General features: G+C 34.0%; 1 protein-coding gene across 2 annotated transcripts in view; it reads left to right on the top strand.

Annotated features, from left to right (window-relative positions):
• The window catches only part of ek1 (eph-like kinase 1), an 83,369-nt gene that overhangs the window by 23,309 nt on the left and 35,210 nt on the right, over window positions 1-24,850 (top strand). For both annotated transcript variants that reach the window (XM_051097957.1, XM_051097958.1), the window contains exons 4-7: window positions 14,687-14,842; window positions 14,979-15,332; window positions 19,749-19,861; window positions 22,524-22,686. In XM_051097957.1, the coding sequence (XP_050953914.1) occupies window positions 14,687-14,842; window positions 14,979-15,332; window positions 19,749-19,861; window positions 22,524-22,686 (786 nt within the window). The remainder of the gene's footprint in view (window positions 1-14,686; window positions 14,843-14,978; window positions 15,333-19,748; window positions 19,862-22,523; window positions 22,687-24,850) is intronic.

Below are 24,850 nucleotides of genomic sequence, written 5' to 3'. Positions count from 1 at the left end.
TCCACAGCCGAAGCATCAAAGACTCGGAGCGCCATCAATTATACAGGGACATTGACAGCTTACAGAACTCTAAAATTTCATCTAGGGAGTTTAGCACATCGTTGAATGTTCCTTTTCTGTCTACAGGATGAATTTATGAATGTTTTTGCATGCGTTTAGTAGAAGTTGTGTTTCACAGACTGTAAAACTGGCAGTCTGGCTTCGCAGTTCTTCTTTATTGAAAGGAAAAATGTTAAGGAAACTAGCCTTTTTTTTTATCATTCCTCCCAATCACCCATAGTTTAAAAGTCACAGTAGGCCTATCAACATGAGGATTTTATAGAGAAATTCACAAATCACATTATGACACTAATAGTGGATTGCGATTTTTGGTTAAAATAACTATTAAAAAACCTATAATGGGGACAGTCTTAATCGCTGTTTATGCACAGTTTACACTTCTCACTACCGTGTTTACTGATGTTGCCTCATAGTGACGTTGTAATGGGATTTGTTTTTACACCTGTTCTGTCTCTTAATGGCACTCAGATGTATTTTTTCTGTGTGTGTGTGTTGAGGAGAAAGATGGCACGTGGAGGCACCGACACGTGCAACCAGCAGTCGTCTTGTATTATTTTTTCCAAACTCTTTTAATAATTCATCTGGCAGGCTGCAGATGACAAGAGGGCCTTACGACCAGGAGAAACAGTCTGCTGGTTGGCTGAGACTTTTTTTTTGTTCAACATGAATCAGTATGGACCATATTGGAATCATATATACCATGATTTAATTTTCCTTATTGTCTTATTGTCAGTGACTCACTGGTGCATATTAATCCAAATTAAAAAAAAATATATATATTTTTTGTAATATTTAATAAAATATCCCTCTGCAATTATTTTTTTTATTTTTAAATTTTATTTTATTTTATTTTATTTTTATTTTTTTAATTTTACTTAGTTTAGTTGTTTAGTATAGTTGTTTTTTTTATCTCACATTTATTTTATTTTTTATTTTATATGTATTTTTGTTATTTAATGTTATTTGTTTTTATTTTATTTTGTTTCATGTTGTGTAGTTTAGTTGTTTTTTTCACATTTATTTTATTTTTACTTCATTCATGTATTTTTGTCATGTTATTTAATTTAATTTTTCATTTGATTTAATTTCATTTAATGTTTTATTTTATATTAAGTACTTGCACTGGCAAGACTTGTACAGTTTAGTTGTTTTTATTTTTACATTTATTTAATTTTTTACTTTTTTATTATTATTATTTTTTCATTTAATGTTATTAAAATGTATTTATTTTGTTTGTTTTTTTTGTTTGATATGTATTTTTGTTATTTTATTTAATTTTATTAAATTTTTCATTTGATTTTAATTTGATTTAATTTAAATTACATTTTATTTTAGCTTGGCTGTCTAGTTTAGTTTAGCTGTTTATTTGTTTTTATTTCACATACATTTTTTATTTTTATATGTATTTCATGTTATGTAATGTTATTTATTTTAATTTTATTTTATTATTTTGTATAGTTTAGCTTAGTTGTTTGGTGTGGTTGTTTTGTTTTTAGCATTTATTTTATTTTTTACTTTTTTATTTTTATATGTATTTTCTTATTTTATTCTTTTATTTTGTTTAGTATAGTTGATTAGTTGTTTTATTTCACATTTATTTTTTATTTTTATATGTATTTTTGCTATGTTATTTTATTTAATTTTATTACATTTTTACATTTTATTTAATGTCATTTAGTTGTTTTACTTTCACGTTTTATTTATTTATTTATTTTTTTCTGCCTTAGGCCACAAAAGCTATTGAATGACATTAACAGGTTTTAACAAACTCCCCGCTAACTTTGTGGAACATTCCTTTTCACCCAAAAATACATCAGATTTTGGAATTAAAATAGGTTTTCACTTTAATTTTATTAGACAAGAACTTCACTGTGAGGTGCTCTGTTAGAGTGCAATCATGTCTTACTCATTAAAAGTTATTCCCGCATTTAAAAAACAGGCGGAGCCATAGGAGAGACATGAATGAAATATCCAATAGCATTTGCACATGTGTAATGAAATGGAGCCACTATCAATAAAACACTCTTTAAGACACTCTTTTAAGAGGAGCCAGTTTCCAACACCAACTCGGCGTCTGGCGCTGACTGGTTTAAAGACTTAGTCTACGTTTGTGATTACAGACCTGTACAACCTCACATCTCGCATGCAAATCTGGGTTTCGTTATTAACCTATATGATTAGAGAGACCAAGAATCTTCTCAAGCAAATTTCTAGACACTGGAAAGCTTATTAAACAGATCAAAATGAATAACTCTTTTTGATTTTTCATAACACGGAATGTTAAAAGAAAACAGTAGTAAGAAGAAGACTTCAGCAGCTGTTTTAATGGCTGCTCTGTGTTCAGGAATAATGCATTGCTTTGGAAACTCAGCTTGAAGTCGTTTTATTTTATATTCCTGTGATTTTTAGATTGATATAGTGAGGCTATAGCTTTGTGCGCTCGCACAGACAGCGAGGGGAAAAAAAGGCACGAGTAAGCGAAGAAGAATTCGTTTTTATTGCTACTTTTCTCACATGTATGGATAATCTCTTTTTTATAGCTCTCCACCCAAGAGCTGCGGTCAGAGGCTCCCCCTGCGCCCGCTCTGTAGCTCACCCCACTGAAATAACAGCAAGACCGCTGGTTTCCAAACACACCTGCTTTTCATTTCAGCCCCACTGATTACAAAGTCTGCAGAAAAACTGAAGTACTGAGAATCCTGTAAGTTTGAGTAGAACAGGCTGGATGCAAACCACATCCAATATGTTGTTCTCCAAGTACTGATGCATTTCGAAGATTAAAAAAATGTGCATTAGCTTTTTAGAAAGCACTACAGTTATTGTTGTTTTGATATATACTGTATACACTGCTGTTCAAAAGTTTGGGATAAGTAAGATGTTTAATGTTTTTTTTTAAAGAAGTCTCTTATGCTCATCAAAGTTTAATTTATTTGATCAAAAATACAGAAAAAGTAATATTATGCAATATTTTAGCAATTTAAAACAAGTTTTCTGTTTTAATATACTCTAAAATAGATTTTTTTTTCCTGTGATGCAAAGCTGAATTCTTCAGTGTCACATGATTCTTTAGAAATCATGTTAATATGCTGATTTATTATCAATGTTGAAAACAGTTATGCTGTTTAATATTTTTTTTGGAACCTGTGATACTTTTTTCAGGATTCTTTGATCAATAAAACAACATTTATTCAAAACAGAAATATGTTCTGTATTTAAGTCTTTACTATCACTTTTTATCAATTTTTACACATCCTTGCTGAATGAAAGTATTAATTTCTTTCAAAGAAAGAATGAAAGAAAAAAAAATACTGACCCTAAACTTTTCAACAGTAGTGTATATTGTTAGAAAATATTTCTGTTTTAAATAAATTATTCATCAAAGAACACTGAAATAATATCACAGGTTCCAAAAAAAAAATATTGTTTCCAACATTGATAATAAATCTGCATTTTATTTTAAGGTATATTAAAATATAAACCACTATTTTAAATTGCAATAATATTTTACAATATTACAGATTTATTTTGTATTTTTAATCTAATAAATGCAGCCTTGATGAGCACAAAAGTCTTCCTTAAAACACATTAAAAATCTTACTGATCCCAAACTTTTGAATGGCAGCGTGTATATATATTATTTTTTATTTTATTTTCATTTTATTACAATTATTTTTATGTATTATCTTAGAATTTTATTGTATTTTATTATATATATTATAGATTTTTTTTCTGAATTTTCCAGTGTTTTTTTTTTTCCCTCTTTCCAAATCCTAAACTTGGCTGTTGGACTATAATACAAGTGAATAAAAAAATCCCATAGACTTACATTGAAGAAGAAAAATCTAGGGACCAGATGGAGCAGATTTAACTTAGTTAAAGGAGAAGTCCACTTCCAGAACAACAATTTACAAATAATTTACTCACCCCTTTGTCATCCACGATGTTCATGTCTTTCTGTCTTCAGTCTTAAAGAAATTGTTTTTTGAGGAAAATATTTCAGCATTTTTCTCTATATAATGGGCTGCTATGGTGCCCCGATTTTGAACTTCCAAAATGTAGTTTAAATGCGGCTTCACACGATCCCAAATGCAGTTGTAAACAATACCAGCTGAGAAAGAAGGGTCTTATCTAGCGTAACGATCGGTTATTTTAATAAAAATAATACAATTTATATACTTTTTAATGTCAAACGCACGTCTTGTCTCACTCTGCCTGGACTGTTTTTGTTCCGATTCGTGACAGTTAGTGTATGTCAAAAAACTCCCATCCCATGTTCTCCCTCAACTTCAAAATCGCCCTATATCGCTGTTTTACCTTTTTTTGTTAAGGATGTTTGATCTTCTTTGCATGTTCACTTTGCAAAGACTGGGTTGGTACTTCTGCAGTGATGTAGGATGATTTTGAAATGATTTTTGAAGTTGAGGGAGAAAATACGACCCTAACTGTCTTGAGCCAGAATACACAGAGTTCAGGCAGAGCAAGACAAGACAAGCGTTTGAGATTAAAAAGTATTTAAATTGTATTTTTTTTTTAAATAGATAAGACCCTTCTTTCTCGGCTGGGATTGTTTACAACTGCAATTGGGAACGTTCAAAGCTGCATTTAAACTACATTTTGGAAGTTTTAATCAGGGCACCATATCAGTCCATTATATGGAGAAAAATGCAGAAAAGTTTTCCTCAAAAAACACAATTTCTTTACGACTGAAGAAAGAAAGACATGAACATCTTGGATGACAAGGGGGTGAGTACATTATATGTGAATCTTTGTTTTGAAAGTGGACTTCTTCTTTAAATAAGCTTCTACCTAGCATCCTACCAAAACACCCTAGCTGTAGAAATGCACTGGCAAGTCTTGTACAAACAAGTACCTCTTAGAGTCGTAGAAATCAAGTTATTTTGTAAGTGCTTATTGGACGCTCCGCAATTGTGTCATTCTCAAGTGGTTTTATTGTGTGCATGTGATTCTTCTTAGACTTGAAAAATCTGCTGTGGGCAGAATTGATGGTTGAGGAAAACTGTAGAGCTCCGCTTTCGGGTCGTGATAAAGTTGTCCACCTTGTTTCTGTCAGTTGTTTCACGGGATTAAGTAGACATTTTGTCTCTGGCTCAAGTGGACATTATATGCCACTAGGTTGATAGGATGTTCCAGCTAGGCGTACCAGCAAAGCCTGGGAGATTGGCTCTGTCATGCTGTGCATGATGGATGGAAAGCGGGAAATAGCCTTTGGATAGAAAGGGCACTCCAGGGAGATTGAGAGCTGATTGAGACAAAGGAGAAATCCAGCCATGGAGATGTTTAAACCCTCTCTTGACACCTCTGAGGTAATTGGACAGGTATTTCAGATGTTGAAAGCCAGGTAGAAGCTGTGTGACTTTAAGCCATTCGTGCAACCGTTTTTTCCGTGGTTATTGGAGAAGCTAAAGAGTTTGACCTCTGAAAGGTCTGAAAAGGTCTGATATCCTCACTCCCTCATTCATAATCGTCCTGTTTAAAGGGTTAAAGATGTGGTTTAGACCCAGAACAGAGGCTGTTTCTGTGTGAGTATTGCGAATGACCTTTTAGCCGTGTTCCTAGCGGGTGAGCTTTGAGGAAAGTCTGGCTCTACCATTCTCCAGTCTACAGCCTGGATGGGTTGGATTTTTTTTTTTTTTTTCCCAGCTCCAAAAATCAATGCTACATTGCCTAATGGCCAGGGTAAAAATGGCTGAAAAGACTTTAAAAAGTCTCTGCTGTGCAACCGGAAGCTAAATCAATACCATGCTATAATCACCCGAACACTTTCATTCCTGTAGGTGAGATCGAGTTCTGCTAATGTGAAGAGCCTTGTTTAGTCTTGAGTCAAAGGGCTCAGTAGGTCATTTGCTTACCAACAGAAATGCAAACATGGATATCCATAGACAAATGCACTGAAATACCCTAGAGGCTAACTGTTAGCCTCGATTAGCATGTCATATGGAAAGTGGCGGTTTGAAATTGATGCATTTCGGCGGTTTAGCATCAAGGTGGGCAAACATCAAAGTCTTTCTGTAAGAAACCAAGCTTCATTGATCACTAACGCCAGCGCTTTTTTGGTCAGCCATCAGTTTTCATGTATGCATAAAAGAAAATGGCTTCAAAATACTAATGTGAGCTAGTCTAGATGAGCCCACATTTGGCCGTTTGAAGGCTAAGCACATGAAACATGCCTCTGAAGGTTGGCTATGTGAAGTTTTCTGAATTTGTTTGAGATGCTAACATTTCCCAGCGCTTTTCTATGCTTTGGTTTGTGCGAATCCTTTGCTACGTGTGGATAAAATTTCACTCTTCAATCCCCCTGGAGTTCTACTATTTAAGTCTTGATTCGTACTCAATGAAGGGAACGTTTTGGAATTATGTTGCCATGGAAACTAGTACATAAGCCTTTCTCCCTAGGTAATAGAATGCTCGGTTTCTGTGGGTACGGGACCCTGCGGTCGGCGTTCCACTGACCCTACCTTTGCTACGCTGTTCTGCTTTTCTGAGTAGGTCCGCAGTGCTGTTAAATTGAAAAGGGCACCTGAAGCGCTGGAAGCAGGGATGTCACTCTTACTGTCTCACTCTCTCCCTCAGGGGGGAGGAAATTCGGTCTGTCTCTCATGTCTGAGGAAAAACTCCCTTCATCTTCTTCATTGAAGACTGGCGGACATAGTCACCTAACTGGATTGACTATGGATGTCATGTTAAGTTCCAATATATGTTTTTTCTCTTAAAGGATTAGTTCACTCCTGAATTAAAATTTACTGATGATTTACTCACCGCCATGTCATCCAAGATGTTCATGTCTGTCTTTCTTCAATTCAAAAGAAATTAAGGTTTGTAAGGAAACATTCCAGAATTTTCTCCATATAGTGGACGTCAATGGGGATCAACGGGTTGAAGATCCATATTGCAGTTTCAGTGCAGCTTCAAAGGGCTCTACACAATCCCAGCTGAGGAAGCTGAAGGGTCTTATCTAGCGAAAAAATAGTCATTTTGTTTTAAAATTTGAGCCAAATGTCAAAATTTTCCTATGGTGTGACTGTCCCAAGCATGGTTCAATACATTACAACTTTTATTAATTTAAAAAGAAAAGCATAAAAATGTTAATAAATACCTCCGGCATAATTGTACAAATGTCTATTTTAGTAAGCTTTTTTTTTTTCATCCATATATTTCTGAAACATCTCTATGGTGTGACACCGTAGGACAAAATGTTACACCAGAGGTCTCTTTAAAAAACATTTAAACTCCTTTTTATTCTTTTTTGATCATTTTTCTTTTTATTATTTTTTGAGACTGAACTTTGTTGATTGAAATTTTAATGTTTAAAAAAAAAAAGATGTTAATATTGTTTGTATCAAAACTAAATTTTCTTTCTCATTTGATGTTCGAAATTAAAAAGAAAAAATAGACATAATGTCCTATGGTGTGGCACACACAGATTTGTTTTTATCTTAAAATATCTAAAAAAAAAAAAAAAAAAAAAAAAACAGTTGAGTATTGTAGTAGGGGAGATTAGAAATATTACTCATCTTAAAATGGTTTAATTTTCAGCAGTTTTGAACAGATGACGGCAAAATTTTATCCAAAAAATTGTCCAAAAAGTCATGAGGAAAAATGGTTAATTATATAATGAATTATTCATATAATTTCATATTAATAAAATAACACTATATGAAAATAAGTGTCTAACATTGAAAATAAATCTCTGTCATGCTATTTATATATTATTACTTTTTTCTTTTTTTCTTTTTTTTCTTAATTTTTGCTATGTCACACCACAGGACAAATTTATGGTGCAGTTCAGTAAAAAGTATTAAAAAAATAAAAGAATTGATGAAGAACTGACCCTTTATATTTTCTCAAACACAAATATATGCATTTCTTCTTCAAAAATGGTCTTTTACAAAACAAAACAAAACAAAAAATAATTTTACTATCTATTTATCAACTACCCATATGTGACCCTGGACCACAAAACCAGTCATAAGGGTCAGTTTAAGCTTTCCATTGATGTATGTTTTGTTAGGATAGGACAATATTTGGCTGAGACGAAATGATTTGAATATCTGGAATCTGAGGGTGGAAAAAAATCTAAATATTGAGAAAATCGGCTTTAAAGTTGTCCAAATAAAGTTCTTAGCAATGCTTATACCAATCAGAAATTAGGTTTTGATATATTTACGGTAGGAAATTTACAAAATATCTTAATGGAACATGAAAAATTGATAATTTTGACCCATACAAGGTATTGTTGGCTATTGCTTCAAATATACCCGTGCTACTTATGACTGGTTTTGTGGTCCAGGATCACATATATTAGTTAGATGTTTGGGTTTCATTAGTTTTCACTCTTTTCACAGTTTCATGGGTAACTTTACTAGTTTTTAAATTTATTTAGTTATGTATGCATGTATGTATTTATTTATTTAAAGAATTTGCTAGATTTAAATTTCTAAGACCCTGTAAGTTTTTATTTTAGTTTTCATTTTTAGTATTTTAAGGCTACCATATTTATTTTATTTAAGTTAGTCTTTAAATGTTTTTTAGCTTCAGTTTAGTTGAAGTTTTTCCCAGTTGTGTTAGTTTTTATTTTAGTTCATGGTAACGCTGCGTCCTGATCCATGTGATGGAGAAGGGTCTCTGTTTGCTGTTCAGGTGATGGGTTGATGTCTATTGATCTGCCTCATTCAATATGAACCAGAGGCTGCTGACAGAATGAGAAATACACTAATAGCAACCATTCGTCCCCATGGACCAGGGCATTAAACACACTCTCCAAACATGTCTCTCATTCTCCTCCTCTCAGAAAGAAAAAAAAATACAAGCGCTCCGCTGTTCATTTTTCTCTCGGTTGCTCTCTCTTCTTTATTCCCAGGATGGTGCTGCTCTTTCTGTCTCTTTGTCTGAAGGTATCATATATAAAAGCTATTGATTATCTTGAGCCAAGGGGACACCAATCACACCAATGTAAATATTTGATAAGGAAGCCATCTGAAATCTCTCCGAGATGTTCCAGGTTTCTGGATCTTTTGTTTATGAGTAAAAGTACGATCGCAATGTTCTGTTTTACATCAATTGTTTTCTTTTCTCATCAATAATTTGTGCTGACATTTTGTTGCTCAATGTAAAATTCATGACTTTGATTTTGGTGGGCAAAAAATAGTAATATGAAAGTACTATTTTTAAATATTAGAGACATGCTCATTATAAAATAGGTGTATTCAGCTCATGAATTCCATTTTTAATGTTTTTATTTTTAATAAATTAAAAGAAAATTAGTGGCATGGCTATGCCAGCACCAAATGAGCATAAACCATCATGTTCACTTATTTTGTTTGACTAAATTAAGATTTCATTATAGTTGACTCACCTTGCTAGAGGATGTTTTCAGGCTCTGATGATCTCAGATAGACCAATTAATTTGGAGCTTTTCAACTCTCCACTTACGGGCAAATTGCTTCTCCTGGATCTGTCCTTCACAGCATTTCCATATCCTTTAATTTGCGGTTAGCAGGCGTAGTCGAAATCTGTCTTGTTGCTATTGTGCTGGCTTTGACACACTAGACCAGTTGAGTTGTACAAAAGGCCGGGCTTTCCAAGGGCTTTCTGGTTTGGCATTGAACACTGAGAGGGTGCAAAACCATAATACACACATGCTGTTTCATTTCAGGCCTCGTTCCAAACCACCACAGGGACTTTACACTTCTTACCTCACGTTGACCACCAGAGGTGATGGAGAAAACAATCACACATTCTTCAAGTCTTAGCTTAGTGTCCTGGAATCAGTGTTTTTACACTCCATGCTGCAGAACTTCACCTCATAACCCTGAAAACTATGTTTTAGCTCGGAATTATTTAGGTCAGTGAATACTCACGGATTTGTGCCAGAATTCAGTAAGCCTGTTAGCATACAGCTTTAGTTAGTATGTTTGGGGAAAAAGGCTTTTTTGTGTATATTTTCACATCTGTTTATGTACTGGTGGAGAACAGAAAAGCAGGAACTATGTAGCGCATTGAGCTCTGGCATTAAAAAAAAACAATGGCTTTTTGTGTATTTGTGGATTACAACATCTCCGTAAATAAAAGGAGAGCATGGCTAGATAACAAAATACAGTCAGCGTGACATTGAGAAAGCTAAGATTTAATAATTTCACACTGTGGAAGTATAAAAAAAATAGGCGTTTTTTCCTGTTAAGAGCAGTATTAATTCTGCTGGTCCCGATTGCCTCTCGGCGGATTGAAGTAAAAGCATTTAGAGCAAATTCTTGTTCCTTTAATCTCTCAGAAAGATCTCCAGCTGAGAGGGTCTTATCTTTACTAAAGCATTATCGGTGTTTTCTCCCTATGTGTGTGTGGCTGTGTTAGTGGTTCTAGATTGAGATAGATGGAGACATCTTTTTCATTCATGTTGAAGAAAGCCTACCTGAAATTATTATTGAGGCCCAAATGGACTCCAAAATATTGAATGACAAAAACAAACTGAAAATGGGGTTTTAAAGGATTTGATCTCCTGTTAAAAGACACATCTGCTCATGTTTTGACTCGTTTGACCTTTTCACACTTCATACTAGCAATAAACCGCTGTTGATTGGTTGGTGGGGAACTGAAAGATGTTGATTGATTAATTAAGAGGGACAGCTGTCTTATTGATCATGAAACATCTCCAGCCATTAATTAATGGTAATGTGGTGGTAAATCAGAGCGTCAGTTAATGGATTGAGGCCATGGATGTGAGTGTAAATTATAAAGCGAGCAATGTAGTGCACATTCTACTGCTATTGATTATTATTGGCATTCTTCTGGCTGTTTCATTTATTTGATCAAAAATATTTTTTAAAAAGTAATATTATTAAATATTGCTATTTAAAATAACAGTTTTAACTATTTTAATATACTTTAAAATATAGTTTATTCCTGTAATGCAAAGCTGAATTTTTCATCAGCTATTACACTGTAAAAAACAAAAAACACAATTTGTTGAGTCAGCTTAAAATAATTTGTTACCCTGCTGACTTAAAATTTTAAGTTCAGTCAGCTCAAATAAGTTTAGCCAACTTGAAATGTTAAGTTGTACTAAGTAACAACTTAGATATTTGTGTTTGTTAAACATAACAGCTGGGTAAGTAACCCAGCTTCCTTAAAATTTTAAGTTGAATCAACTCAAATATCTAAGTTGTCACTTAGTATAGCATAACGTTCAAGCTGAATAAACTTTTTTTGAGTTGACTGAACTTAAAATTTTAAGGCAGCCTTGTAACAAATTATTTTAAGTTGACTCAACAAATTGTTTTTTTTACAGTTTACTTCAGTCTTCAGTGTCACACAGTCATTCAGAAATCGTTATAATATGTGACCCTGACCAGTCTTAAGTAGCATAGGTATATTTGTAGCAATAGCCAAAAATACATTGTATGGGTCAAAACGATGATAATTTTTTTTTTTTTTTTTTTTTTTTTTGCACCCTCAGATTCCAGATTTTCAAATAGTGTATCTTGGCCAAATATCCTAACAAACCATACATCAATGGAAAGCTTATTTATTCAGCTTTCAGATGATGTTTAAGTCTCAATTTTGACAAAAAGAGACAGTTATGACTGGGTTTGAGGTCCAGGGTCACATTATCAGTTTTGGAAAAAGTTATGCTGCTTAATATTTTTTTTGGCACCTATGATAGTTTTTTTAGGATTCTTTGATGAATAGAAAGTTAAAAGAACCGCATTTATTCAAAATAGAAATCTTTTCTAACCAAAGAAGTCTTTACTATCACTTTTTTATCAATTTAACACATCCTTGGTGAATCAAAGTATTAATTTCTTTCAAACAAAGAATGAAAGAACAAATTTCCTGACCCTAAACATTGAACGGTAGTGTATATTGTTACAGAAGATTTCTATTTTAAATAAATGCTGTCCTTTTTAACATTTTATTCATCAAAGAATCCTAAAAAATGTATCACAGGTTCCAGAAAAATATTGAGCAGCACAACGGTTTCCAAAACTGATAAGTCAGCATATTAGAATAATTTCTGAAGGATCATTTGACATTTAGGACTGAGTAATAATGCTGAAAATGTAGGGTTTGCATCACAGAAGTAAATTCGGTTTTAAAGTATATTAAAATAGGGTTTGCATCACAGAAGTAAAAAACATTACAAATCTTACTGATCACAAATTTTTGAATGTTTTTGTAAATAGTTTTTTTTTTTATTTAGAATTGAAAGCAGAAAATGTTGCAAACCAGACCTGAACTGCCGCCTCATATACTGCTAGGCCATGGCTCTGATGTGGTGTAAAATACTTTTTAATAGTTTATTTAAAAAAAAAAAAAAAAAAAAAAAAGGTTTCATTGTTATTTTTCATGCACAGCTTTCTCTTGTGAATATTAACTTCTCTAATGAAGCTGCCTTGGAGCCCAAGACGGCCTCTGTGTTTGAGTTATTAATTACAGCGTAGGTTGAGTCACTCAGCGTTGTTAAATTTACAAGCAACACCTCTCAAAACGACATCCACCTTTAACTGCTTCTCAAAGCTGCCGTCACTCTACACTCCATTAGCACAGTGCAAAGTTCAGTATTAGTCGCTTTGAAAAGCCTCTCTTGAAAAGGGAAATATGTTGGAGGCATTGTGCTGTGGCTGATAAGAACTGACATGTTTGGGATGTGTTTGCAGAAATATAGGGTTTGCTTTTAGTTCAGGGGCAACATGGGAGTCTGGCACGACGTCCCTGAGGGGAAGTGCTCTAATGCGCACACACACAGACCAATCACACTCACTCAGTTCCAACTTAACCCGAGTCCCACACACACACTCGCAGAAAACACGGCCGCCACGTGCCTCCAGTCAGGCTAATGCTGCAGTGGGATGTTAGTTATGCCTCGCTGGAGAAGGTGACGAGAGCTGAGAGGAAACCTCCCTCAGATAACATCACACATTTTGTTTTTCAGATGCTTCCTTATTAGATTTTTTTCCCATTTATAAATGAAATAAAAAGAATAACTTGGAACCTACACTTACTGACTAATGGAAGTCGAGGTTTCCTGCTCCAAGATCAGTCATAATGTAGTTTTACTTGAACCTTTTTTCACTCTCTTGTAGCTTTAGCACACAACAGGCTGTTTACACTACTGTAACTTTAAGAATCTTTATATGCAAATAACCTGAGTTTGATCTGAGTGTATTTCCCTTTTCAGAGGGGAATGGATGGATGGAGGGATAGTTATTATACTCTCTCTCTCTTTTTCTCTCTCTCTCTCTCTCTAGAATTTTATATGATTTTTTTTTGTTTTTGTTTTTTTATAAATATAAATAATAGTAAAATATAAATAATACATAAAATAAAATTTAAATCATATCTAAAATATATTTAAAAATCTGAAATATAATTACAGTACATTTCTTTAATTTTTATAAATGGTTTAATATTAGGGGTCGACCGATATGTGTTTTTCAGGGTCAAGGCTAAAACTGTTTTTGAACCGATATTGCCACCATAGTGCTAGCATACAATGTTTTTGGGAAACACACCCCAGGCTGATCCCTAATGTATATACTGTATATCTAATTTTATGTGTAGTTTTATATATTTTTTTCTCAATTAATGATCGAAATCTAAAATATAAATAATAAATACAATCAAATATAAATATATCTAATATATCTATTATCTAAAATATGTAAGAAATCTGAAATATAGATACAATACATTTCTTTAATTATTAGAAATGGTTAAATATTAGGGGTTGAGCGATAAGTGCCCATACTGATTATTACAGATCAAGTAGACCGATAACCGATATTTTGAACTGATATATGTCTGGTGTAAAAAGAAACCTTATGTCAAAATTAACAATAACAAGAGCTCTGACAAAACCTCTTTAAATGTTTTAAATAATTTTATCGGCAAATCGGCTTTGAAAATGACAGATGCTGATTACCATAAAAAAAAATGCTTAATATCTGTGCTGATAATCGGTCGACCCCTGAAGTGTACATAACTAATTTTATGTATACTTTTTATGTTTTTCTCAAGTAATAATCTTAAAACCTTAAAATATAAATCTAGAATATAATTAAGAAATAAAATCTAAATCTTATCTAAAATAAGTACAAAAAAACAGAAATATAATGACAATAAATTTCTTAAATTATAAAAAATGATTAAATATTACAGGTCGACTGATACGTTTTTCAGGGCTTATGCCAATACCGATAACTGATATTTAGAACCGATATATATAACTAAAATGAAAATTAATGTAAAAATTATAAGAAGGGCTCTGACAAGCTTTCTTAAAATGCTTTTAAATAATTTTATTGGCAAATCGCTTTTGAAAATGACTGATACCGATAACCATAAAAATGCTTAGTATCGGCGCCGATAATCAGTCGACCCCATATATTATTATTAAGTAAATAATGAATAAATAAAGTAATTATTTGGAATTACATTAAGTGTGTGTGTGTGTGTGTGTGTGTAGGTATGTATGTATGTATGAAGTATTTTATTGCATATATATATATATATATATATATATACAGATGTATGTAATTTATGTAATATGTTACAAAAGTACTATTTCTGAATATAAAAACAATAATACATTTTTTTTCCCCTTCTTCGATAGCATGTCGGTCAGGCTTCTACAAGGCCTCTGCTATGGATGCATACTGCGTGAAGTGCCCTCCACACAGCTATTCCCATCAGGACAAGGCCTCCGAGTGTGTGTGTGAGAGAGGCTTCTACAGGGCTGAATCGGACCCTCGCTCTATGGCGTGCACAAGTAAGCAGGGTCTATGTGGCTTCCTAAATATTTACAAAAATAAAGCAATGAAACATCTACTTTATTATTGTGTTTTCATGATGTTGTTTGGATATGTGCACAACTGATGTGCTTTACTTGTGTGTACATTCATCAGGACCACCTTCAGCACCCGGCAACCCTATTTCCATGGTGAACGAGACTGCAGTCACTCTCGAATGGAGTCCTCCACGCGAAAGTGGTGGACGTGGAGACGTCAGCTATAGTGTCCACTGCAGGAAGTGCTCTGGAGAAACAGGGGCTGCAGGAGACAGTGAGAAGTGCGTCCCCTGTGGAAGCGGTCCACATTTCAACCCCAGGCAGTTTGGCTTGACACACCCCAGAGTTCTGGTCACAGAACTGCAGCCTCACACCAATTACACCTTCAGCATCGAAGCTCTGAATGGAGTGTCAGATCTCAGCCCCAGTCCACGTCAACTAGTGTCTGTCAACGTCACCACCAGCCAGACAGGTGAGATGTCACACAGTTACATTCTGTGTTTCTCAATTAAACCATTTTTTTCTGATTATTAGTAGCCTCTGATTTAGGGGTTTTCAAAGATTGTGTCTGAAGGCTCTAATTCAGTGTTTAGTTTTTTTTTTTTTTTTTTTTTAGAAATTTTGTTAATTACAGATTAATTTTATTCTGTTGAAGTTTTAGCATATAGAGTTTTGTATATATACATTTCTTCAAGTAACATTTATTTTAAATTAATATAAATATACTTTTTTTAAATATAAAAATAATATAAAATAATATAATATAATATAAAATTTTAAATATAAAAAATAATTTTTATCACCAGTTAGCAGATGCTTTATTCATTTTTTTTCAGTGTTTGTTTTTTATATTTGATTAATTGTCGTTATTTTATCTTGTTAACTATTGAGTTTTGATATTGAAACAAAATCTTGTAACCAAAAAGAGTTTTGTATGTATAAATAAATAAATGCATTCAACTAAAATTTATTAATTATTAATTATTAATTGTTAGTTATCAATTATCAAATTATTAATTATTATTTAATTAATTATTAATTTATCTAAATATATTTAAAATGTAAAATTGGTAATTTAAATCAATTTTTATATATAAATAAATTAGTTCAAATTAATATAATATTTATATTTATATTTATATATTTATATTACACAAGTACATTCAATAAATAAATTAAACTAATATTTTATTTATTTATTTATTTATTTATTTATTGTGCATTTATTCATTCATGCAACTAATAATACAAATGAGTAATTTCTCTAAATATATTTAAATTTAAAATTGGTAGATAATATCAACAATATAATTTATAATAAGATATACAATACAGAATATTAATGTAGTAATTTATAAATATATATCAAGTATTATTTTAATAAATTAATGCAAACGTAATCATAAATATTATATATTTTATCATATCACACTTAATATTTTCATATGCAGTGTAAACGAGCTCTGTATACATGAAAATATACAGCTGTCTTTATTTTTATGAAGAGGTTTCTTGTTAGGTGCTGGCTTTATATGAAGGCATCAAAAGCCTGAAACCTTTTGTTGTAAATGTTGTGAACATTTTCCAAGGACATACTGTATTTATTTCCTTTTTTGGCCTTTTCACGTGGTTCCTACAAAATAAATGGCATGATATGTGACGTAGATATATTTTATAACTTGCTGTCAGAAGGGTCAGGGTTATGTAGTATTCAGTGTCTTTCAGCAGCTTTAAATGTCCTCAAGTACAGATTTTTCAGCAAATCTCTGAAGCTGTACTCACAATTTTCGTCTCCTCCTTCCTGCTTTTGAATTTTACACGGGTGCGCTGTGCTTCAGCGGGTCCTCTTATATCTCACATGACCTTTAAACCCGCTCTCTGTGAGCGCCGCGAAGCCTGTCATTGGTCGAGAGGAGGGACGAGCTCTCCTGATCCTGTGGTTAAGTATGAATCAGCCCCTCAGAGAACAAGAGCGAGACAGGCAGCGTAATGAGAAGCCTGAGAGGAGAGTTACCCAGGATGCCCAGATCAACAGCCCTTCGCTCTTATGAGAGCTGACGTGCCTGTAACCGTGGAAACGCCACTAATGGGCGGGGACTGATTTGAGGTATACGTAACTCTGATTGGCCTGTATTTCGAGTGCTTGGCCTCTGGTCCACACCGCTTGAAATATTCAAGAGACAATGCACCGTGTCGAGAGGAGACTTCTGGGATGATGTAGTGCGTGTATTTGCATGTTTTGCATGATTCGGATATTGACTGATGTTTCGGCGCACATCTTTCATCGGCAGGTGTGCAAGAGATAGCAAACAGAATATTTATAGATGCAAATTGTGTGGAGACACAAAGTGACGAATACATCAAAGCTGACAGATTCATGACATCATAAGAACTGAATGCAGAGTGTTTTAATGCTACATATATGAATGTATAATGCAAGTTTGTTATTTACGTTGATCTTCCATGCACAAGACAACAAGAAATCGAAATTGACACCATTACTGTTTTACATTTTGGAATCAGTACACTCTAAAAAATGCTTAAAGTACAACCCGCACTGGGTAAAATATAGACAAATTCAGCGACTGGGTTGCCTTTGACAGTGGTTGGGTTAAATGTTTAACCCAACCTTCTGGGTAGTTTTACTTAACTGATTAAAAAATTACTGTATGGCTGGCTTAAAATGAACCCAAAATAGGTTGTAAATTAAAAATCAGACACATAATTACTGGAGGCATCAGCAGCAATTAAAAGGTGAACATGTATTATTAAGCTGTTTAAAAAAAGTTTTATTTTTATTTATTCAACTTAATAATAAATGTTCATTTATTGAACATATTACTAAATGTTTACAACCTATTTTGGGTTCATGTTAATAAAGAAATATAGTCATTTTTAAAAAACATTGTATGATGTTACAAAAAAAAATCTTTATTATGGAAGCCCATTTCTGCCACTGAATTAAAAAAAGAAAATTGTGACTTTTTATCTCACAATTCTGACTTTTTCTCTCAGAATTGCAAGATATAAACTCGAAATTCAGACTTTTTTTCTCAGAATTGCGTGATTATAAACTCACAGTTGAGAGAAAGAAAGTCTTTTTCTTGCTAATGCGAGTTTATGTCTTGTAGTTCGGACTTTTTCTCGCAATTTAGACTTTTTTTCTTAGAATTGTGAGATATAATTTTGAAGGGGAAAAATTGTGAGATATAAACTTGCAATTCTGAGAAAGTCACAATTGCTAAAAATATACTCGCATTTCTGAGGAACAAAAAGGTAAATTGTGAGATAACTAAGTCAGAATTATGAGATATAAACTTGCATTTCTGACTTTTTTCCTCAGAAGTTTGCAATTGCGAGTTATAAAATCAGTTTTGAGGGGGAAAATGACTGAGTTTATATCTCGCTATTCTGACTTTAAGTCAGAATTGTGAGATATAAACTCTCAATTCTGAGAAAAAAGTCACAATTGTGAGATGTAAATTTAAATTCTGAGGAAAAAGTCACAATTGTGAGATATAAACTCGCAATTCTCACTTTTTTTCTTGCAAATGTGAGTCTATATCTTGCAATTCTGGCTTTTTTTCCTCAGAATTGTGAAATATAAGCTTGCGATTGCAAGTTATAAAGTCAATTTTGAGGGTGGAAAATTGTGAGATGTCAGAATTGTGAGATGTAAACTTGTAATTCTGAGAAAAATCAGTATTGCGAGATATAAAATAATTGTGAGAAAGTCACAATTGCAAGATATAAACTCGGAATTCTGAGAAAAAATGTCTCAATTCTGATTTTATAACTCGCAGTTGTGTTTTTATGATGCAGTTTTGACTTTATTTATATCTCACAATTCTCAAAAAGTCAGAATTGTGAGATAAAAAGTCACAATTACCTTTTTTTTTTTATTTTTTTATTCTGTGGTCGGGCACAAAAATATTAAGAAGCACAACTGTTTTTCACATTGATGATTGAAGGATCATGTGACACTGAAGACTGGAGTAATGCTGCTGAAAATGCAGCTTTGTCATCACAGGAATAAATTATATTTTAAAACATATTAAAATAGAAAACCATTGTTTTAAATTGTGTTTTGATCAAATAAATGCAGCCTTGGTGAACATAAGAGACTTAAAAAACATGAAGTCTTACTGACACAAAAATTTAGTTGTATGATTGCAAAAGGAAAAAAAAATCAATTTGTTATTCTTGCAAACCATATTCATATTTAGACTGAGGAGTTCACGTAAAGCTCAGATCATGTTGGCTATATATAAATGCGTTATTGTCCTGTTTTTACTGTTTAATTCATCTGCTACTTCTTTTGCTGTCATATTTTGAAACACTTTTCTTTCATTACTCTGAACTGAAGCGTGTCTGTTCTTTATCTGTAAACCGAACACATGCTGAGATATCAGCGTAGCTGTTTGTTTATCAGTTTTAGAGTGTTTGTGTGCGTACGGCAGTTAGCGGTGTCACTGTGTCAGTGCCGCGCGGCAGATCACAGTATGCCGAGTTAAGACTCGCACAGCTCATTAAAGATCGAAACGTCAGCTCCTTCATTCATCACTAGCTGCCGGGGCCCAAAACGGGAGGCCCTCGTTTGTACTCACAATCTGACACCATCATTAGCACCTCTGTCTCTGTCTCTTTCCGCTCAGGGCGGCTCACGAACGCTGCTGTTGTACGAATAGAAGGGCTGAGGTGCTCTGGCTGCGTGCCAGCTATGTAGTACGGGGTGAAAATGACTCACTACACACGCGGAATAATTTATCACTCCCAAAAAAGACAAGACGCGCTCTGGCAGCCCTCTTTAATTAGAAGTGTAATTAATCCTCCTCTTTTACATGGAAATCAATCTCAATTCATCTCTCTCTTTTTTTTTTTTTTTCAGTGAGCGTCATCTTAAAGGAAAGGAAGGGCACTGACAGTGTAACGCTGGCTTGGCAGGGTCCAGAACCTGCCGACGGGACCGTGGTGGAGTATGAAGTCACCTATTATGAAAAGGTTAGACGCTTTTGATCTCCATGACCTTTTGGCCCTATGCAAGTCCTTCGTTTGCTGATTGGACATATGGTGTCTCACTTTTATCGTACCCTGGGGAGAGACAGTAATGTTAACACAGGCATGCTTCATTCGGCCCCAATTAACATTCATGGATCTCCTGTCTGCCAAAAACCTTTGGGGTTGTCACATTTTAGACTTGATGACATTATTGTCCTGTCCTTTGTTCAGATGGGAAGCAAAAATCCAATTTTTACTTCATCCAACTCAGACCTGTTTAGTGTTTGTAGACTGAACAGCCAAAAAAATATGTGAAATCTGATATATTTGCAAATCCATATGCGATTATGTTTGAAATCCGATTAAAACCTTGTCCATATGTGATTTTAAATCCGATTAAAATAAGATTCTCGTTCTAAATGATCAAATCTGATTTTAAGTAGTATTTGAAATCTTCATTTGAACATTTTAAGTAATGTCATGTCATATGAAGTATGCAATATTGTTATGAGTTGGGTCCGTATAGAAAATAATGTGTTGTACTATGTAGTTAAGCCTTTTTTTTTTTTTTTTTACACTAGCATATATTTATTTTATGCCCTGTAACTAATAAATATATATTAAATTTATATTGTAATAATAACTATATGAAATGTATTTTAAAATTGTACTTTATTAAAACAACTTTTTCCGGTACTGGGAGCTACAAATTTTTAAATAAATTTATATTAAAATTCCATTGTAATATTAAATATATTAAATATCAGTTGCAATTATATTATCTTAAAATACTATTCTGTTCTATTGTGTCTAAATAAATTAAAAATGAAATTAAAATCAGTGATTTAAAAGAATATATGTGACTCTGGACCACAAAACCTGTCATAAGTAGCATGGGTATATTTGTAGCAATAGCCAACAATAGATTGTATGGGTCAAAATTATAGATTTTTCTTTTATGCCAAAAATCATTAGGATTTTAAGTAAAGATCATGTTCCATGAAGATATTTTGTAAATTTCCAACCATAAATGTTTTAAAACTTAATTTTTGATTAGTATTGTGTATTGCTAAGAACTTCATTTGAACAACTTTAAAGGTGATTTTTCTCAATATTTTGATTATTATTATTTATTATTATTTTCTCAGATTCTAGATTTTCAAATAGTTGTATCTCAACCAAATATTGTCCTAACAAACCATACATCAATAGAAAGCTTATTTATTCAGTTTTCAGATGATTTCTAAATCTCAATTTAAAAAAAATTACCCTTATGACTGGTTTTGTGGTCCAGGGTCACATATACTACAAGTGAGTTTAGGCATCACAATATTATAATGTATTATATGCTGACCAGATATGCTGAACATTATGTTTAACGGTGTGAATTGCAGTTGAAGTGAGTTTTAGATGGCAGTGAATGTAAAAATAGCAAAAATGAGCATGCACAATAAAAAAAAAAAATCTAATATTGCTCAATAAATGATTTGATGCAAATGTATCACATCTCTAGAGCGAACCACTTTCTGCAACATTTTAAGACTTCAGATGCAAAAGTCAAGCCCGTCTGATATTTTTTTCCTTTAAATGAGCATTTTTATGTTTATGCTTCTATGTTTATGTTCAGTAATTTCACTTTAACGGCAAAGAAAAGGTTATTAGCAGTTATTGAATGGCTTTTTGTTTTTCCAAAAATACCAATGTTATTTTTATACGAGCCTAAAAATTGCTCATTTAAAAAACAAAAACTGAGACGTGCTTAGAGGTTTTCGCATCCAGGTCTTCATTTCTATACACGAGGTAAGTGATTTCGTGCAATCAGTTATTTAGATCCCTCGGTGACACCCTCCAGTACCACTGTACTTGGCTGTGTGGCATAAAGACAGGGTTATGGGTAATTATTATGATTTATTCAGGTGATTATGGGCTATGTGGCTTTTAGATGGAGCGCACAGATGGACAGGCTTGGCTGCCGCTGTGTCCGCGATCCGTTTGATGCCGCCTGTTTGGCCCATCTTAGATTTAATAGCACCACAGGAAATATGGCCATCCCTCTCTCGCAGGGCGTGGCGTTCCTGTCTGGAACGTTAGATTTCCCTAAGCGGGCTGCCACGTGCCTCTTTAGCGAAGGGCTTACATGAAGGACGATGAATGGATATCGATAAGCAGTGAAATATTAACATGAGCACACTGTATGGAATTCTCCTTAGGATTGGACAATGAGAATTGGACAATGAGGCGACAGCTCAGAGTCAATAGAATTGATGTCATTTATCTGGAGAAATTCCAGTTACTGGAAGCCGCTGTTAGGCCTTTAAAAAAAAATGCAGAAATCTGCGTTTCTTTTCAGTTTAATCCGTCTATGTGAAAAGCACTGTGTTAGCCATTGGCAGGAGGTGCTTGAATGAGCACTAAATTCTATCTGAGCTAATTGCTAATTGGCAATTGACTGATTTGAATCCAATCTGCATGCTTTGTTCTCTTGTTCTTCATTTGTTTCTGTCAATGTGAGTTGATACATTATGGATGATTCGACAAAGTTCATGCAGACTCCTGGGGTTTGCAGGACAGGAACGGATTCAGGTGTCATTGTGAAAGGATCGAGACATCCATCTTCATACAAAGCAACCTTGTTCACTCGTTATTCCATTCTTTCCTACTGTAGAACCAGCAGGATCAGAACTACACTGTGCTCAAGACCAAATCCAACAGTATGACGGTGGATGGACTCAAGCCAGGAACCACATACATCTTCCGGATTCGAGCGCGTACGGATGGAGGATATGGGAACTACAGGGGAGAGATTGAGTTGGAGACAAGCCACGAAGGTGAGTGAAAAACCATCCTTCATGCACAGTCATAAATGTTCCAGAAAGCAGAAATGTTTTGCCTTTTTGAGATCTCCTGCTTCCAGAACCTTCAGAACTTCCTGGTGATTAGCCACAAGGTTCTCCTTTAGTTTCAGAGAAATCTGACCCGAGGTATAGTTCACCCAAAACTGAAAATTCTGTCATTATTTACTCACCTTCATGGCATTCCAAATCTGTAAGACCTTCATTTATCTTCAAGACACAATTGAAGAAATTTTTGATGAAAGCCGAGAGCTTTCTGACCCTGCATAGACAGCAGCATAAATGACACGTTAAAGGCCCAGAAAGGTAGTAAGGACATTGTTAAAATAGTCCATGTGACATCAGTTTTCGACCGTAATATTATAAAGCTACAGGAATATTTTTGTGTGCAAAGAGAACAAAAAATAATGGGCCTCATTCATGAAACATGAGCAGAACGAATTTTTGTGTACATCGTTCGTAAAGCCGTTTTGACATAAACTTTCAAATTCATGAAAGTCTTCATATTTTGAAAATGTTAGTTGGTACGAAAAAAGCCGTAAATAGAGGAGGGGCGAGACAAATACCGACCAACCGTCCTACTTGTACAACGACTCCCTACAACAATGGTGAAGTCAGTATTACTGGTTACTGCTTTTTTTATATTTAGTAAAATTCTTAAAAATGAGATACTAGTAATACTTTCCCGCTGTGAATATTACAAATCTTCTTTGCAAAAATGCTGTGCCACCTAAGCATTTTCAAGTGCCACCAGCTGGTTGTTTTTTTTTAGTTGGCTAAAAACTCTTTGGTGGACACACGTTATTGAATATTATTGTTAGGCATATGGCCTGTTAGTCTTTTTATGCAATATACTGGAGCCAAACCTGAGAAAGTAGACCAGAATATTCCACTGCGTTCCTGGACACGCAATTTGCATAGCTGTAATTTATAGGCGGGGATTATGCTAATTGTGAATGAGCGTGCACGAGTGCCCTATTTACTAATGATTGGTATTCATTAACATACACGTTTAACTGTCAAATCGGACGTTTGTGAATCCGGAGGACAGTTTTCGGGAATGTCTGTTTTTTACGTGCAGATAACTCAGAGTTTACTCATATTTACGCAAGTTTGATGAATGAGGCCCACTGATTTTAGTAATTTCTTCTTTTCTGGTTTTCACAACAAAACCCAATTGCCCAATTGCTACTCAAAACTAGCCCAAAACTAGCCTGATTGCATTTTGAGGGTTTCGAGCCATTAAAAATCACATTCAGGGGGTAAATTTGCATTTCAGGGACTAAATATGATGTTATTAGGGTCACCTCAACCTGCGAACATTAAAAACAATGTGCGGCAGTAGTGTAAAAGTAGCTTAATTCAGTGGCAAAACCGCAGACTTGGCAACACTGCTTCTGTGTCTTCGACATGCGTTCACAAAGTACCACGACATGGCTGAACCACTGGTGTCACATGGACTAAAGTAATAAGACCCTAAAATTACAGAAAATTGGCATGCATTACATTTTAACATGGTTAAGGGGGTTTTAAGCACATTGCTTTGTGGTGAATTGCTTTATTAGAAACCCATTTACAGTGTCCTTGAATTTGTAGATTTCTCTATAATTTCTGACTGTGTAAGTGCCACCAAACCCCTTATTTCTTATTCACAGCTGAATATCTCAGAATTCTCAAGGACATTCGTTTCGGCCAAACCCTAACCTGTGTCACACGCGTGTATCTCTCCATCACACGCCGCTGATTGAATTTCCAATCCGCCGCGCGCATTGAAAGAGGCTGTGAAATATTCATACATGTGAACACGTTCAATTAGTCCCCTGAGATAGACGAGGCTCCTCACGCTCCGCAGTTTGCTCTCTTGCTGCGGTGTTTGAAGTCTGAGCATGTAGATTTTCTGTCAGTGCTCCTCTGAAGTGTGAGCAGCTTCAGCCGAGAGTAGGCAGATGCCCCGCTGTGTTTGTCTCATAGTTTGTGTACCATATGGTACACGCCACCATTCTGTGTGCATAATTAGAGGAACGCTTTCTTAAATCTTGTTATTGGAACATTATGTGGAAAAATTCATCCGTTCCCTTGGTGTGTCTACTTAAATGTTGGTCAGGGTTATTTTTGTTTGTGATTTAACACTTGTTAATGA

Source organism: Labeo rohita, chromosome 24 (assembly GCF_022985175.1).
Source record: "Labeo rohita strain BAU-BD-2019 chromosome 24, IGBB_LRoh.1.0, whole genome shotgun sequence".
In the NCBI taxonomy this organism is placed as follows: domain Eukaryota; kingdom Metazoa; phylum Chordata; class Actinopteri; order Cypriniformes; family Cyprinidae; genus Labeo; species Labeo rohita.
The sequence above is the reverse complement of the archived record's forward strand: the minus strand, read 5'-3'. Positions and strand labels throughout refer to the sequence as shown.